The following is a 17,173-nucleotide window of genomic DNA, read 5'->3' on the forward strand; positions in this document are numbered from 1 at the left end:
GTCATAAATATTTACTAGAGAAACTACTGTGAGCCAGGCCTATTAACTCATTCACTCCTGACCATAATCTTATGAGAAAAAATATTACCAATCCACTTCATTGATGAGGAAACAGGCTTAGAGAAATCAGGCACCCTAGAGAAGTAAGGCAAAGTGTTCAATGATACACAACTAGTAGGTGCCAAAAGTGGAATTCTAACTTTAGGTGTGTCTGACTCCAGAGCCTCTAAAATTAATGACCGAAGAGAGACTTAACCAGAATGTAGGCATTTTCCTTCTGCATTGATTTTTCTCCATTACCCCTAACCCAGATCCTGCTACCCCAGAACCACTCTTCTCTTCTTTGTTCTGCGCCCTAGGGGGAGGATCCCTGTAGACAGCACCACTGGCTACTGGTCAGATTTGGCTATGGGAGGCACTGGGAGGAAATTGGAGGGCAGTGGCGAAGTGAGATCAAGTTTTTTCTCCACTCCCTTCCTGCTTCCATGCCATGTCTTTGACAGTGGTTGGGTCCCTTCATGATTACAGCTGCTGCTGGGCCACAGGCTCCAGCTCCCACTGGGCTCCAATAACACTGTTTCCATCCCTTATCCCGGGAGTGGTAATGACTTATTGCTGTAGCCAGTTTCAGGATGTTCCCACCATCCCTGATTTGTTTCTTTATTCAGACCATAATTTTGTAAGTAATCTCATCAATAAATTCATTTGAACCATCTGGGATATATTGTTTCCTGCCATGACTTTGTCTGAAATACTTTATCCTTAAATAAACATAAGACAGGATTAGAATGATGTTCCAATGGGAGAGTCTCCTCCTAACCCCCTCAGAAAATGCCATTATTAATAGAAGAATCAAAATTATCCCCTGCAAATAATCAGGGTTATCAGATTTTCAGAAAGAATTTGACAGAGGAACCCCAAGCCAAATGAATCTGGAATAAAGATGTTGAAGAACTTAGTGTTCTGGCAAGCTGGCTTCTTATGTTTATAATAGGTCTTTTGCCAAAGATTATCAAATAGTAAATTGCATGGAAATTATTATGCACTTTGGAAGGGTTTCAAATTTGCAATTTTAGAGAAGCTAACTGTGCTCAAGGCAGTTAACCCATATTCCTCACTCTCCCACCCCAGCCATAAAACTGCAAAAAAAGTTAGTGTTCTGCCAAGAAGTTTACTTGTTTTGCCAAAAGTTTACATATGTGCCCTCTGCCTATGGGAAAATTAAAAGATGATGAATAATCACATATGATATGCTTACCAAAGTAACTTTGGATTACAAGTCTTTCAATCCTTACACGTTTGTGAAAACAAATAATGAACTCTTGGGGAAACATTCCTGTTGTGGTCCAAAATGTATCTGGATTCCTATTGTTAATTTTAAAGAAAAAGAGAAAGGAAGAGCCAAATAAAAATGTTTAATCACAAAATTCTAGTGAATAAGTATTTAAAAAAAAATAAATGACCCTGGATTCTTATAATTCCTTTCTATCTCTTCCTTCTGCCTCTAATCTCTCCCCAACTTTAATACTTCTTCTTTACTACTAGAAGATCTATTTTTTAAAAACACAGAAACAGAACCGATATCGCTCTGGTCTGAAAGCCTTCAGTGGCCCCTTATTGCTCATAAACATGACTGTGTAGTATGGCATTTTACGACCCTGTACAATTTGGTCCATTATTAAAGTACACTGTCTCCCATCATAGTATCCTCTCTCATTACTGTAGTCACATTGGGCCAATTAAGATTCTGCAAAGACATCATATAGGCTCATGTTTCTGTGCCTCACTTAATTCATGAGATTCTCTTGACCCGAAAGCCTTTTTTCCCTTACAAGTTTATTCACTCTTCGGTCCCATCTCTCAACCCCAACAAATCAGAATCACTTCCTCAGGCCTCCTTTGCACTTAGCATCGATTTTTGCATTGGTACTTATTTCTTGTGTTTTTATGGCTCCTGCTAGATGCTGACTTTTCTGAGTCAAACCGCTTTCTCTTACTTATCTTTATACCCCAGCAACTATCACAATGGCTGACTCATAGTAGATGCAGAATAGATGTGTGTTGAGAAAAAAATGCACTCAATTTTAAGTCACATATATAATTAAATATATAGTACTAAATATAACTATATAACTATAACTAAATATATAGTACTGCCTACAGAAATAACCATTTCTATTTTCTTTTTCTTTTTTGGAGGCAAATTTATACCTATGGTGAAATTTATCTTAAGTCTATAATTCAATGAGTTTAGACAATGTATACAGGTCAACCAATACCTCAATCAAGGTATATAACATTTCCATTGTTCCAGAAACTTTCCTTCTCTTTCCTTCCAGACAATTCTTACCTCCCTTAGGCAATTACTGCTCTGATTTCTATGACCACAGACTATGCCAAAATTTGGTTACTCATTCTTTTGTTTGATATTTTGTTAGATATTTGGATTGCTTCCAGCTTTTTAGTATTATGAATAGGTAATTACAAACATTCTTGTACAAGTGTTTTTGTGGACATATTTTCAATTTCTCTTGGGTAATTATTAGGAGTAGAAATGCTGGGTCACAGGGCAGAGGTATATTTAATTTTACAAGAAGCTGTCAGATTTCCAAAGTGGTTGTACTATTTTACATTCCTACCATCAATGTAAGAGGGTTCTAGTTGCTCCACACCCTTGTCAACACTTGCTGTTGTCAGTCTTTTAAATGTTAGCCGTGCTAGTGGATGTAAAATGGTGTCTTACAATGATATTAATTTGCATTTCCCTGATAACAAATGTTGCTAAGCATTTTTTCATGGGCTTTTTGGCCATTCACACATTTTCTTTTGTGAAATGCCTGTTAAGTGTTTTTTCTTTTATTATTAAACTGTTTATATAGTTGACTCTTGAACAATGTAGGGGTTAGGGCTGCCGACCTGATACGCAGTCAAAATCTATGTATAACTTTTTTTTTGTTTTTTTAATTTTTCAACGTTTATTCATTTTTGGGACAGAGAGAGACAGAGCATGAACAGGGGAGGGGCAGAGAGAGAGGGAGACACAGAATCGGAAACAGGCTCCAGGCTCTGAGCCATCAGCCCAGAGCCTGATGCGGGGCTCGAACTCACGGACCGCGAGATCGTGACCTGGCTGAAGTCGGACGCCTAACCAACTGCGCCACCCAGGCGCCCCAAAATCTATGTATAACTTTTGATCCCTAAAACCTAACTACTAATAGCCTAGTAGTTACCAGAAGCTTTACTGACAACACAATCAATTAACACATATTTTGTATGTTATATGTACTATATAATGATACAATAAAGTAAGCTAGAGTAAAAAACATGTTAAGAAAATCTGCAGGAAGAGAAAATACGTTTACACCACTGTACATATATTTATTCAGAAAAAAATCCCATGCAGTTCAAACCCATGTTGTTCAAGGGTCAACTGTACATTACTATATATTTTTGTAGGGGTCCTTTGTGAAATAATATGTATTGTGTATATTTTTTTCCAGTCTGTAGTTTGCCTTTTCCTTTTCCTCCTTGTGTCTTTCAATGGGTAGAAATTTTATTTTTGGTGAAGTCCAGTTTTACAACTTTTTTCTTTTATGTTTAGTGATTTTTACGTCCTAAGAAATCTTTGCTTACCCCATTGTCATGAAGGTACATTCTAATGTTTTCTTCTCGAAGCTTAGTAATTTTAGCTCTGAGTGGAGATCTATGATCCATCTTGAATTAACTTTTGTGTTTGGTATAAGGTACGGGTAGAGGTTCATTTTTATTTGTATGTTTATTCAGTTGTTCCAGCACCATTTACTAAAAGACTTTCCTTTTCTTATTTAATTGCTTTGATGTCTTTGCCTAAAATTAATGGACTGTATATGGGTAGATCTATTTCTGCCTCCTCCATTTTATTCCATTGTTCTGTTTCTATATCCTTAGCCTTCTGTTGAAAATTAATTGACCTTGGGGCATCTGGGTGACTCAGTCAGTTAAGCATCTGACTTCAACTCAGGTCATGATCTCACAATTCGTGGGCTCAAGCCCCGTGTAAGGCTCTGTGCTGACAGTTCAGAGCCTGGAGCCTGCTTCGGATTGTATCTCCCTCACTCTCTGCCCCTCCCCTGCTCATGCTCTCTCTCTCTCTCTCTCTCAAAAATAAATAAACGTTAAAAAAATTTTAAAAAGAAATAAAATGAATTGACCTTGCATAAGTGGGTCTATTTCTGGGCTTTCTATTCTGTCCCACTGATATAGGTACCTATCTTTACAAAAATATCACACTGTTTTGATTACTGTAAGTTATTTTTAAATCTTGAAATCAAATCACATAAGTGCTCAAACTTTCTTCTTTTTCAAGATTATTTTGACTAGACGAGACCCTTGCATTTCCATATACATTTCAGAATCAACTTGTGTTTTATGCAAAAAGTCATTTAAGATTTTAATCGACATTGTGCTGAATCGATGGTTATGTTAGGGAGAAATTGCATCTTGACAATATGAAATTTTCCAATCATTAATGTAGTGCATTTTTTTCATCTATTTAGTTATTTAATTTTTCTCAGCAACATTTTATAGTTTTCAGTGTAAATGTTTGCATATCTTATTAAATTTATTCTTAACTCTCTTATATTTTAACTGCTATTGTAAATGGAATTTTTTAAACTTCAGTTTCCAAATGTTTCCTGCTATTATATAGTAATACAGTTGATTTTTATATATTGACCTTGCTAAATTTACTTATTAGCTCTAGTAGGCTTTCTTTGGTAGATTCCTTGTTTTTTGTAGATTCAGATGAAACAATGCAATCTGTGAACAGAGACAATTTTATTCCTTCTAATATTTATGCCTTTTATATCTTTTTTTTTTTCCTTATTGCATGGTTTCAAACCTCCAGGACAATGCTGAATAGAAATGGTGAGAGCAAACATTCTTGCTCTATTTCCAATCTCAGGGTGAAAGCATTTATTATTTCCGCACTAAGCTGAAGGTGTTTAGTAGATGACTTTATCAGACTGGTTAATCTGATTGGTTGCTAAGATTTGTTATCATAAATGAATGCTGGATTTTGTCAAAATCATCTATTGGGATGATCATCTGATTTTTCCCCCTCGTTCTGGCAATGTGGTGAATTACACCCAACCTTGTATTCCTATGATAACGTGGTAAATATGCCAACCTTGCATTCCCAGGATTAATTCCATTTGCTGAATTCAGTTTATAAGGATTTTTGTGTCTATGTTCATAAAGAATATCGTTCTTTAATTTTCCTTTCTTGTTTCCTTTCCTTCCTTTCCCTTTCCTTGTAATGTTTTTGTCAGATTTTAGTTTCAGGGTTACACTGTTCTCATAAAAAACAATTTGAGAAATGTTTCTTCCTCTATTTTTGAAAGATTTATACTATTTTTTCCTCAAAATACTTGATAGACTTTACGATAGATACATGGCTATTCAAATACCCTTTTTCATCTTTTGTCATTTTTATAGGTTGAGTTTTTCAAGGAATCTGTCCATTTAAGTCGTCAAATTTATTAGCCTAAATTTTTTCTTTCTTAATTAAAAACATTTTTTAATGCTTATTTATTTTTGAGAGAGAGAGAGAGAGAGAGACAGAGCACAAGTGGGGGAGGGGCAGACAGAGTGGGAGGGACAGAATCCAAAGCAGGCTCCAGGCTCTGAGCCGTTCAGTGCAGAGCCTGATGTGGCACTCGAACCCATGAACCTTGAGATCATGACCTGAGCTGAAGTTGGATGCTTAACTAACTGAGCCACGTAGGCGCCCCTAATGGAAAATATTTTTAAATTGAGGTATAACTGGCATCTAACATATTAATTTCAGGCATACAACATAATGATTTAATATCTTCAATTTGTCCTTGATAGTGACTTATTAATCTTTTAGAAGCTGTACTGATATCGCTTTTTTTAAAAAATGTTTTTAATGTTTATTTATTTTTGAGAGAGAGAGAGAGAGAGAGACAGAGCACAAGCAGGGGAGGGGCAAAGGGAGAGGGAGACACAGAATCTAAAGCAGGCTCCAGGCTCTGAGCTGTCAGCATAGAGCCCAACATGTGGCTTGAACCCACGAACTGTGAGATCATGACCCAAGCCGAAGTTGGATGCTTAACTGACTGAGCCACCCAGGGAACCCAATATTGCTTCTTTCATTGCTGGTACTGGTAATTTATATTTTCTCTATTCTTTCTTGGTCAATCTTACTAGTGGTCTATAACTTTTATTAATCCTTTCAGATAATCAATTTTGGCTTTGTTAATTTTTTCTAATTGTCTATTTTCTATTTCATTGATTTCTGCTCTTTATTATTTATTTTCTTCTACATTCTTTGGGTATACTTTGCTCTTCTTTATCTAGCTTCCTAAGGTGGAAATTTATTTGTTGGTTCTTAAAAATTCTTTATAATAGAAAATATTTATGCTATAAATTTCCCTGGAATCACCCACATTAGCTGCATCTACAAATGTGAATATATTGTGTTTTTATCATCATTCAGTTAAAAATATTTTCTAATATACCTTGTGATTTCTTCTTTGACCCATGGGTTATTTAGAAGTGCCATGCTTAAAATCTAAGTTTCAGAGATATTTTTCCAGATGTCTTTTTAAAATTTATCTGTAATTTACTTACATAGTGGTCAGAGAACAAATTCTTTTCTCCAGCTTTATTGCAATATATTCAACATAACAACATTACATAAGTTTAATGTATACAACATGATGATTTGATACGTGTATACGTTGTAAAATCATGTTGTAAAAACACAACCATCATCTCACATGTTTACCATTTTTTGGAAAATATATTCCCTAAGATCTGAATCTTTTGACATTTATTGAGATTTTATGCCCCAGTACATTTTAGTGAATGTTTAATGTATACTTGTTCCCTGTGCCATTGTTGATTATAGTGTTGTATAAATGTCAGTTTAGTCAAGGTGACTGACGGTATTGTGCAGATTATTCTATCTTTACTATGCCTTTGCTATCTGTATCTTTAGATTTTTCATCTGGCTCCTTTACCATTACTGAAAGAAAGTTGTTAAAATCTTCAAGTATGATTGTGGATTTGTCTATTTCTCTTTCATCTGTCAGCTTTTGCTTTATAAATTTTGAAGATCTATTATTAGGTCAGTATACATTTAGGATTATTATCTCTTCCTGATGAAAAGATGCTCACACTTTGTAAAATGTCCCCTTTAGCTCTGGTAATTCTCCTCTTTTACATTCTACTTTGTCTAGTATGAATATAGCCAGTTAATTTCCTATGTTTATTGCTTATAGAATGCATCTATTTCATCCTCTTATTTTCAACCTATTTGTGACTTTATACTTAAGGTACATCTCGTGCACACAGCATATACATGGGTATTGTCCTTTTATCCAGTCTGACAACTTCTGCCATTTAATTAAAATGGCTAGCCCATTGGCATTTAATGTAATTATTGCTATGGTTGGATTTAAGTCTCCCATCTTGCTATTCATTTTCTATTTGCCCTCCCATCTATTTTTTTCTTGTTCTATTTCTCCTTTCTTATTTACTTTTGACCGAATAAAAAACCCTAAAATTCCATTTAATTTTCTATTGGTTTTATATCTCTTTTTTTGGTGTGTGGCTATTCTCAAGGTCATAATAACCTCACGATAGTCAATTTACATTGAACTCCACTTGTGTGCCATTATTTTCATGTATTTTACATTCACATACATAACATTTACTACTACATGTATATAACAAATCCCACAGTACAATGTGTCTTTTTCCCCATTACGTGGTTAGTTGAATTTTTAAAAAAAATTAAAAGAAAAAGGATAGTTTTTTACATCCACCCAAATATTTACAGTTTCCAATGTACCTAATTTCTCCCTCAGATTTGAATTTCCATTTAGTATTACAACACTTCAACATGCAGAACTTCCTTTAGCATTTCCTGTGATGCAGGGCTAGTTGTGATGAATAAAATGTTTCTATTTCGCCCTGAATTTTGAAGGATATATTAGCTAAACACAGAATTCTGAGTTGACAGGGGTTTTCTGTTGTTTCTTTTTTCAGTATTTAAGATTTTGTTCCATTCTCACCTGTGTTCCACTGTCTGTGATGCAAAGTCAGCTGTCACTGGTACTATTGTTCCCTTGTAGCTAATATATTTTTTCCTGCAGCTATTTAAAAAATATTTTTCTTACTTTTCAGCAGACTGCAGTATGGTCTCTTTGTAATTACCTTGCTTGGGGCTTGCTGAGTTTCTTGGATTTGTCACTTGGCATTTTTTAATAAGACTGGAGAAAATCCAGCTTAAAAGTAGAAAAAACTTGAATATCCATCAGCCTGGCGAGTGGATAAATAAAATGTGCTATATCCATACAATGGAATATTATTTGGCAATAAAAATAAATGAAGCACTGATATGTGCTATAACATGGATGAAACTTGAAAACATGTAAGTGAGGGGCACTTGGGTGGCTCAGTCGGTTAAGCATCCGACTTCGGCTCAGGTCATAATTTCTTATGAGTTCGAGCCCCATGTTCTGAACTGTCAGCGCAGAGCCTGGAGCCTGCTTTGGAATCTGTGACTCCCTCTCTGCCCCTCCCCCGCTCATGCTCTGTCTCTCTCAAAAAGTAAATAAACGTTAAAAAAATTTTTTTAAGAAAAAAAAGAAAACACGTAAGTGAAAGAAGCTAGTCACAAAAGACCTTATGTATGATTCCATTTACGTTAAATCTCTGAAAGGCAAATCTATAGAGATATAACATAAAGTAGGTTATTGAGAGCCTAGGGCTGATGGGGATAGGGGGAATATAAGATGACTGCAATGGGTTGCAATGGAGAGTAATGAAATGCTCTAAAATTGATTATGGAGATAAGTGTATAACTGTGAATATGCTGGAAGCCAATAAATTGTACCTTTTATTTTATTTTATTTTATTTATTATTATTTTTTTTTTTTGAGAGAGAGGAAAAGAGAGAAAGAGCATATGGGGAAGGGGCAGAGAGAAAGGGAAAGAAATCTTAAACAGGCTCCATACCCAGCACAGTCCATGAATTTGAGCCCCGCATTGGGCTCTATACCAACAGCTCAGAGCCTAGAACCTACTTTAGATTCTGTGTCTCCCTCTCTCTCTGCCTCTCCCCTACTTGTACTCTCAAAAATAAAATCAAAACATAAAGAAAATGTATTATTTTTTTAATAATTTTTTAAAATTTAATGTTTATTTATTTTGAGAGACAGAGAGAGAGAGAGATAGTGCAAGCAAGGGAGAGGCAGACAGAAAGGGAGACACAGAATCTGAAGCAGGCTCCAGGCTCTGAGCTGTCAACACAGAGCCTGACGCAGGGCTAGAACTCACGAGCCATAAGATCATGACCTGAGCCGAAGTTGGATGCTCAACCGACTGAGCCACGCAGGCACCCCCCCTCCAAAATTAAAAACAAAAACAAAAACATAGGCAGTAATCTCTTGACATCAGCTGTAGAAACATTTTTATAGATATATTCCCTTTGGCAAGAGAAACAAAAGCAAAATTAAACTATTAGGACTAAACCAAATAAAAAGCTTTTGTACAACAAAGGAAACCATCAACAAAACGAAAAGAGAACACACTCAATGGGAGAATATATTTGCAAGTGATATATCCAATAAGGGGTTAATATCCAAAATATATAAAGAATTCATACAATTTAACACTAAAAATACCCAAATAATCCAATTAAAAATAGGCAGAAGACATGAACAGATATTTCTACAAAGAAGATATCCAGATGGCCAACAGACCCTCAAAAGATGCTCAACATCACTCCTCATCAGGGAAATGCAAATCAAAACCACAATGAGATACCACCTCACACCTGTCAGAATGGTTGAAATCAACAACACAAGAAGCAAGAGGTGTTGGCAAGGATGTGGACAAAAAGGGACCCTTGTGCACTGTTGGTGGGAATTAAAACCAGTGCCATCATGGTGGAAAACAGTATGGAGGTTGCTCAAAAAACTAAAGATAGAATCACCATAAGATCCAGTAATTCCACTACTGGGTATTTACCCAGAGAAAATGAAAACACTAATTCAAGAAGACAAAAGCACCACTCTGTTTATTGCAGCATTATTTATTAATAGCCAGGATATGGAAGCAACTCAAGTATCCACCCATAGATGAATGGATAAAGAAGATATGGTACATATATACAATGCAATATTACTCAGCCATAAAAAAGAATGAAATCTTGTCATCTGCAACACATGGGTGGAGCTTGAGAGTATAATGCTAAGTGAAATAAGTCAGAGAAAGACAAATACCATATGATTTTACTAATATGTGAATTAAAAAACAAACAAACAAATAAGAAAAGAAACAAACAAAAAAAACAGACTAATATACAGAGAACAAACTGGTAGTTAGTTGCCAGAGGGGAAGTGGATTAGGGGATGGGTTAAAATAGGTGAAGGGGATTAAGAGCAGTGAGTAATGTACAGAATTGTTAAATCACTCTATTTTACATCTGAAATTAATATAGCATATGATTAATATGTTAATCATACTGAAATTTTTTAAATAAATAAATAAATAGATTTTTAAATGGCATATGACTGAATTCTCAGTTAGGTATAACGAAGTCATAAAAATGGTAGTTTTCTTTTAAATAAGGCTTTATAGCTAACAACTGTTTAACATCTATTATCTCAAGTGATTTTTTTCACAACTCTGAGGTAGTCAGTGTAGGTAGTGTTATCTCCATTTTGCAGATCAGAGAAGTGAGGCTCAAAGATATACTTTTAGTCCAAGTTAACACATATAGTTCACTCCACCAGGAATTTTAAAGTTTTTTGTGTGTGTGTTTTTTTTTTTTTTTTTTTGAGAGAGAGAGAGAGTGTGCATGCATGCAAGTTGGGGAGGGGCAGAGAGACAGAGATAAAGAATCCCAAGCTCTGTGCTGTTAGCACAGAGGGGCTCTATCTCATGACCTGTGAGATCATGACCTGAGCTAAGATCAAGAGTTGGATGCTTAACTGACTGAGCCACCCAGGCACCCCCACCAGGGTTTTAATTGTAAATCTAGTATTCTTCTATATTATGCTGAAAGGACTAATTCTCCGTCTCCCTTTTCTCTTTACTCGTTTTTTCTAGTGCAGAACTTCCTTTCTCCTTTTTCATTGATATATTAAATATCAGAGAGCAAAAATAGAGTCAAAGGCAAGTAGAAATATAATCACTTTCTTTAACTCTGATTCCTGAGGAAATTGAGAGTTGGGAGAACTACCTAATGGGGGCAAATTTATGGCATTGTTTTCCCCAAATAATTCTATGGTTACTTCCATTTAGACAAACCAACCCATGAGCAGAGAATAATTTTTAATATCTACTGTATAAAGTCTAATTGTATTTATTGGAAATGCATATGCATTAAAAGTCTCTGATGTGTTCTGCTTAGTTGTCAGGTCCAGTAACTATTTTTATTCCATATAGTTTTCTGTACTAAGGGTTTTGTCTAATTAAGTATGATGTCCTTAATCATTCATTAATATGGACTGATCTTTGGAAAGATCTCTATTTCTGAAAACAACTTAAGGTGTATCTTTTTATGTCTGTGTATCCTCACAGCAGTCCCCACATTAATTTCTCTACTCCAAGGCAGAGTGGGACAAATAACTATTACCTGAATTTTAGGAAGTAAAAGACAAAGGATTAAGAGGCACAGGCAAAAAACAGATACTGAGTTTCGGATTCAAACCTAAAGTTTGACTTATGATAGTATGGTACAAAGAACCCCAAACTAGGAGTTAAAAGACATGAGTGTTAATCTTGATTCCACCCCTTGGTTATCTGTGTAATTCTGAATAAGTCATCTTTACCTCTGATTATCCTTTTCCTCATCTTTACAATGGATTGAAAATACATTTGTAAAATATCTTGCCTCTTATTTCCCAAACTTATGGTGAGGGTCAAATGACATAACATCTATGAAACTATAAAGCCCTATGCAAATATAAAGTAATACATGCATATGTGTGTGTGTGTGTGTGTGTGTGTGTCCTCAGCTACTTTCCAATATAATTTGAGTTTGATATTTGATGGTCAAATTCAAGCTACTCAACAATTATTTTAAGTAAGTCACAGTATTTGAGTAAGTCATAGTCTCTAACTTTTGGAATTCATAGTTAAGAGAGGACACAAACATTAAAAATAAATAATCACATAATAAAGGAATAAGGTAATAGAGGTATATACTAAATTCTTTTACAGACCAACACAAAGGTAAATTAATCTTACGTGAGGGCAAAAGGACAGATGTCAGACAGGAGATAACAACTAGGCTTAAAGGAAGAGGTTGAATTGCTAGAATTTTATCTAGATACATGGGGTTCACAGTAAAACACACACACAAAAACCACAAGATCCGCGTTATAACTGGCTCTGCCTTCAATAATTAAAACTAGTACTTGATCTCTTTAGACTTCTCTTACCACAAGTCTAAAATAAAATGTTTACCTAAGATAAATTCCTAAGTCTTTCCAGCTCTAAAATTATATGATTCTATGAGTCAAACTCTGGCCATTGTACAGATATCAAGAAAGAGAATTCAAGAAAGTAATAAAATGGTCACAACTATTAAAAAAGGACATTTCCCACTAACTACTTTTTCTTGGAATTCAAAAGCCTGAGAATGATATTTATCTCTACCTAGAATAAGCTCTAACACAGTGAAGAGAGGAAACTGGAATGATAACAAGAAGCTGAGAACCAAACAATGCATGTGGATAGCAGGAAGTTAAGCATTCAGTTTAGCAAAGATGTTGCTTAGACCACTAAGGACATAGGCAGTAGATGAGAAGTTACAATGTTTTCATTCCTATAAACTAAAAAAAAACTTGGAACAAAATCATAACCAGATATTAAAATGTACTCTTTCATAAAATGAGGTAGTTGTTTGTTTGAAGTTTTGCCTTGTTAAACAGCTTCATAAAAAACTATTTGTATAAAAGGTCTGTTTAAGAATTATAAAGAAAGGATCAGAAACCTAAATATACACAACTGAATTGGTTTCAGGAATGGTACCAAAGGTGAATATTGTCAAGTAATATACCTCACCAAACATTTATTAAACTATGTTTAAAAGTTCTGGTTGTTGCAAAGCATAGTCCCAGTACTCAAGGGGTTCACTGACCTATCAAGACTTTAAGGAAGAAAAAATAGTAACTCTTACCCATCAATCATATTTTCAGGAGGGTGTTTTTCATCACTTGAGGTAGCTAAAATCACTTCCGCCCCCTCAGAGCTCAAACACAGGTCAATTTTTTTCATCTTAAAGTGTTTAATCTGCAAATGAAACAATAATAAAAATAGTAAATTCTTGATTCTCTGAACTTGATCTGAGAAAAGGAAGACAGAGAAAGCCTGTTGCCTAGCACACAGCTTCACAACCAAGCTATTCAACAAGTGAAAGGGACTCTAACGTTTATTTACATAAGTAAACTTCTAACCTCTCCCAGCAGTAATCTGTAAGAAAATGATTATTTCTACTACTCTAACTCCACAAAACAAGACTGACTACTCTGACATCATTTCTCTGATTCTAAAATTAAAAGTCCTCAATAATGATATAGAGCCAATTAACAAGCTAAAGTGGCATGAATTAATGGGTAAATTTTTAAATATTTTATTCTCAAATTAGTTAACATACAGTGTGGTCTTGGCTTCAGGAGTAGAATCCAGTGATTCATACTTATATGTAACACCCAATCTCGTCCCAACAAGTGCCCTCCTTAATGCCCATCACCCATTTTCCCCATCCCCATCTACCCTCAGTTTGTTCTCTGTATTAAGGGTTTCTTCTGGTTTGCCTCCCTCTCTGGTTTTATCTTATTTTTCCTACCCTTCCCTTATGATCATCTGTCAAGTTTCTCAAATTCCACATGAGTGAAATCATGTGATACCTGTCTTTCTCCAACTGACTTATTTTACTCAGCATAATACCCTCCAGTTCTATCCATGTTGTTGCAAATGCCAAGATTTCATTCTTTTTCACTGAATTACTGAGTAAATTTAGAAAATTATTTATATTGTTATATTTCTGAAATTTATTTTTTTAATTTTTTAAGTTTATTTATTTATTTTGAGATAGAGACAGAGAGAGTGAGTGGGGGAGGGGCAGAGAGAGAGAGAGAGAGACAGAGAATCCCAAGCAGGCTCCGCACTGTCAGTGCGGAGCCTGACATGAGGCTCAAACCCATGAACCATGAGATCATGACCTGAGCTGAAACCAAGACACTTAACCAGCTGAGCCACCCAGCTGGTGCCCCATATTTCTGAAATTTAAAAAAATCTGGAACATGGGGCGCCTGGGTGTCTCAGTCAGTTAAGCATCCGACTTCGGCTCAGGACATGAGTGTGCGGTTTGTGAGTTCCAGCCTCGCATCAGGCTCTGTGCTGACAGCTCAGAGCCTGGAGCCTGCTTCAGATTCTGTGTCTCTCCCTCTTTCGGACCCCCCCCCATGTTCATACTCTGTCTCTCAATAATAAATAAAAATGTTAAAAACATTTTTTTAAAAAAAATCTGGAACATAAAAGCAGATGTTTTTGTGACTGTTTACCCATACATTTATCAACTGAAAATAGCAAACTACATTATTCACAACTTAAAAGGTATCTTACCATCATTATTTTTTTGATGCAGAATATAAAATAAGAGAGAAGACAAGCTTTTGTTTATTTTTAAATTCTACATCAGTCACTTGGGTCATGGGTTTCAAGACATTTCTATTGTATGGTAATATTTTAAGTTTAATAGAAGTATCCTGAAAAGATATCATTGAGCTCTACAATGGATCCTGGTAGATAAGACAGAAGATGAGAAAAGATTCTATCAGATCTCACTCACCTTTCTCCTTGATCTGGTCGTGACAGGGCACAAACCAATATGTAGATGCCAAGTGACTATGAAGCTGAATCTATAAAGAATTAAAAGACAAAGAGTGTTTGGAAAAAGGAGAAAAGCTTCCAATACCCTTCATACTCCGGCCTCAGTCTGATTTTTTTAAAAAGTGAAACTGTTTCAAATAAACAATCAACAAATTACAGAGAATATCACATATGTTAAATAACTATGTACCCACTACCCAGATTTGACAAATATTAACATTTTTCCCATTTCTTTCCTTGCCCAAAGGTAACAGCTATTCTCAAGTTGATAAATACGCCTCCTTACTAAGTTTTTATACTTTTACCATATATGTATCCATAAATGACATGCACTGTTCTTTTAAAACTTAAATGCTTTCTCTCTCTCTCTCTCAATATATATTCTTATGCTATCCGCTTTTTTCATTCAAGTTTTTAATCGTGTTGATATATATATAAATCTACTTTAGTCACTTCAACTGCTGTCAGGTCTTTCTCTATTTTGCTAATGGTGAATATTTGGGTAAGTTTCCAATTTTTCGCCATTATTATAAACAAATTTGAAATGAGTATCTTTGTGTATGTATCCTTAGCACATGTGAGAGAAAGTCTTTATGATAAAAGTCTCTTTACAGAAGTAAAATGGCAGAAACTTAGAATCAGCATATCTTCAAGTCAATAATTGATCAACTAGATGTCTAAATTTTAACAATTTACACTACCATCAACAATGTATGAGAGTTTCTGCTTCCTCATATTCTCACCAATTTGGTATTGTTAGATATTTTGGCTTTACCCAATCTCATCGGTGTGAAATGATATTTCAATAAGGTTATAATTCATATTTGTATAATTATTAGTGAGGTTGAATACTGTTTCATATGATCATGAGCCATTCAGACCTCCTTCCGTTATTTGCTCTTCCTTATCCTTTGTTCATTTTTCTATTGTGTTGCTTTTTAAAACTTTTGTCGTCCTTTGCTCTTTGTTTTATGGGGATTTTTAAAATAAAATATTCTGGATACAAATGCTTTGTTATATTTGTTGCAAATATCTTCTACTCTGCAACTTGATTTTTCTTTTTAACTTTGTGTGTGTGTGTAAGAGTTTTCCCACCCCCACTTTTTATTGCTTAACTATAACATATAAACAGAAGAGAACACAAATCAGAAGTATGTAGAGCAATAAATTTTCACAAAGTTAACACACCCAGGTAACCAACACCCAGGTAAAGAAGTAGAATATTATCAGCACTTCAGAAGCCCTCTGCATGCCCCCTCCCAATCACTACCCTTTCCACCTTTCCAAGGTTAAGTATGGTCCTTATTTCTTACATTAATTTTGACTGAGATTCATATACATAGACTCATACAATTTGTACTTATTTGTATCCGGCTTCTTTCATCATTGTTTTTGACACTTACCCATATCACTGTGTCATAGACTTGAAGTGCAACTAAGTAAAGATGCAATCCAGCCCCAACCCAGCTCAACCTCTAATAAAATCAAAGAAATCGTCCCCCAAGTGGAGCTTCACAGGAAGTTGGGTATGAACTGAAAAGCAAAGAAAGATTTCTGTGACCTTGGGTACTTAGATCCCAAAGCCCTGATGGAGGAGACTGATCTGAATTCAGAGGTAAACTGAATATCTGAAATTAGAGGTAAACTGAACTATTTATTTTTATTTTTTTAAGTTTATTTCTTTATTTTGAGAGAGACAGTGTAAGCAAGGGAGCAGAGAGAGAGAGGGAGGGAGGGAGGGAGAGAGAGAGACAGAGAGAGAGAATCCCAAGCAGGCTCCACACTGTCAGCACAGAGCCCGATGTGGGGCCTGAACTCATGAAATTGCGAGATCATGACCTGAGCCGAAACCGAGAGTCAGACGTTTAACCAACTGAGCTACCGAGGCACCCCTGTAAACTGAAACTATTTAAATAAAACTACAACTCAGTCCAATCCTGAGGTGGACTAAAGTGATCTGCCCCTTATCCTGGCTGCTGGACAAAGAAAATTGTCTCCCTGGGAAAAAGCATTATCTACTTCAGGGTCTATCGTTCTTTTAAACACAACATCCAATATACAAAATCACTTCAGCAGATCTATAGATGACCCAAGTGCTGGAATTACCTAAGATAGCTATTATAAATCTGTTAGATAATTTAGTGAAAAGATGGACAAGGGAATTTTAGCAGAGAAATGGAAACTAAAGAAAAACAAAATGAAAATTCCAGAACTGAAAAGCATAGTATCTCAAATAAAGAATTCATTAGATAGGCTT

At 35.3% G+C, this 17,173-nt stretch overlaps 1 protein-coding gene across 10 annotated transcripts in view; it reads right to left on the bottom strand.

The window, feature by feature from the left end:
* Positions 1 to 17,173, bottom strand: part of HSPB11 (heat shock protein family B (small) member 11) — a 43,414-nt gene that overhangs the window by 20,629 nt on the left and 5,612 nt on the right. For 8 of the 10 annotated variants that reach the window (XM_045477478.1, XM_045477482.1, XM_045477479.1 and 5 more), the window contains 3 exons: positions 14,876 to 14,945; positions 13,202 to 13,314; positions 1,259 to 1,365 (listed from right to left, as the gene is read on the bottom strand). In XM_045477478.1, coding sequence (XP_045333434.1) covers positions 1,259 to 1,365; positions 13,202 to 13,299 — 205 coding nt within the window. In that variant the 5' untranslated portion in view covers positions 13,300 to 13,314; positions 14,876 to 14,945. Of the gene's footprint in view, positions 1 to 1,258; positions 1,366 to 13,201; positions 13,316 to 14,875; positions 14,946 to 16,319; positions 16,450 to 17,173 lie in introns of those variants that run through there. The other 2 variants (XM_045477480.1, XM_045477485.1) reach the window with 2 other exon arrangements.

This window comes from Leopardus geoffroyi, chromosome C1 (assembly GCF_018350155.1).
Source record: "Leopardus geoffroyi isolate Oge1 chromosome C1, O.geoffroyi_Oge1_pat1.0, whole genome shotgun sequence".
Lineage (NCBI taxonomy): Eukaryota > Metazoa > Chordata > Mammalia > Carnivora > Felidae > Leopardus > Leopardus geoffroyi.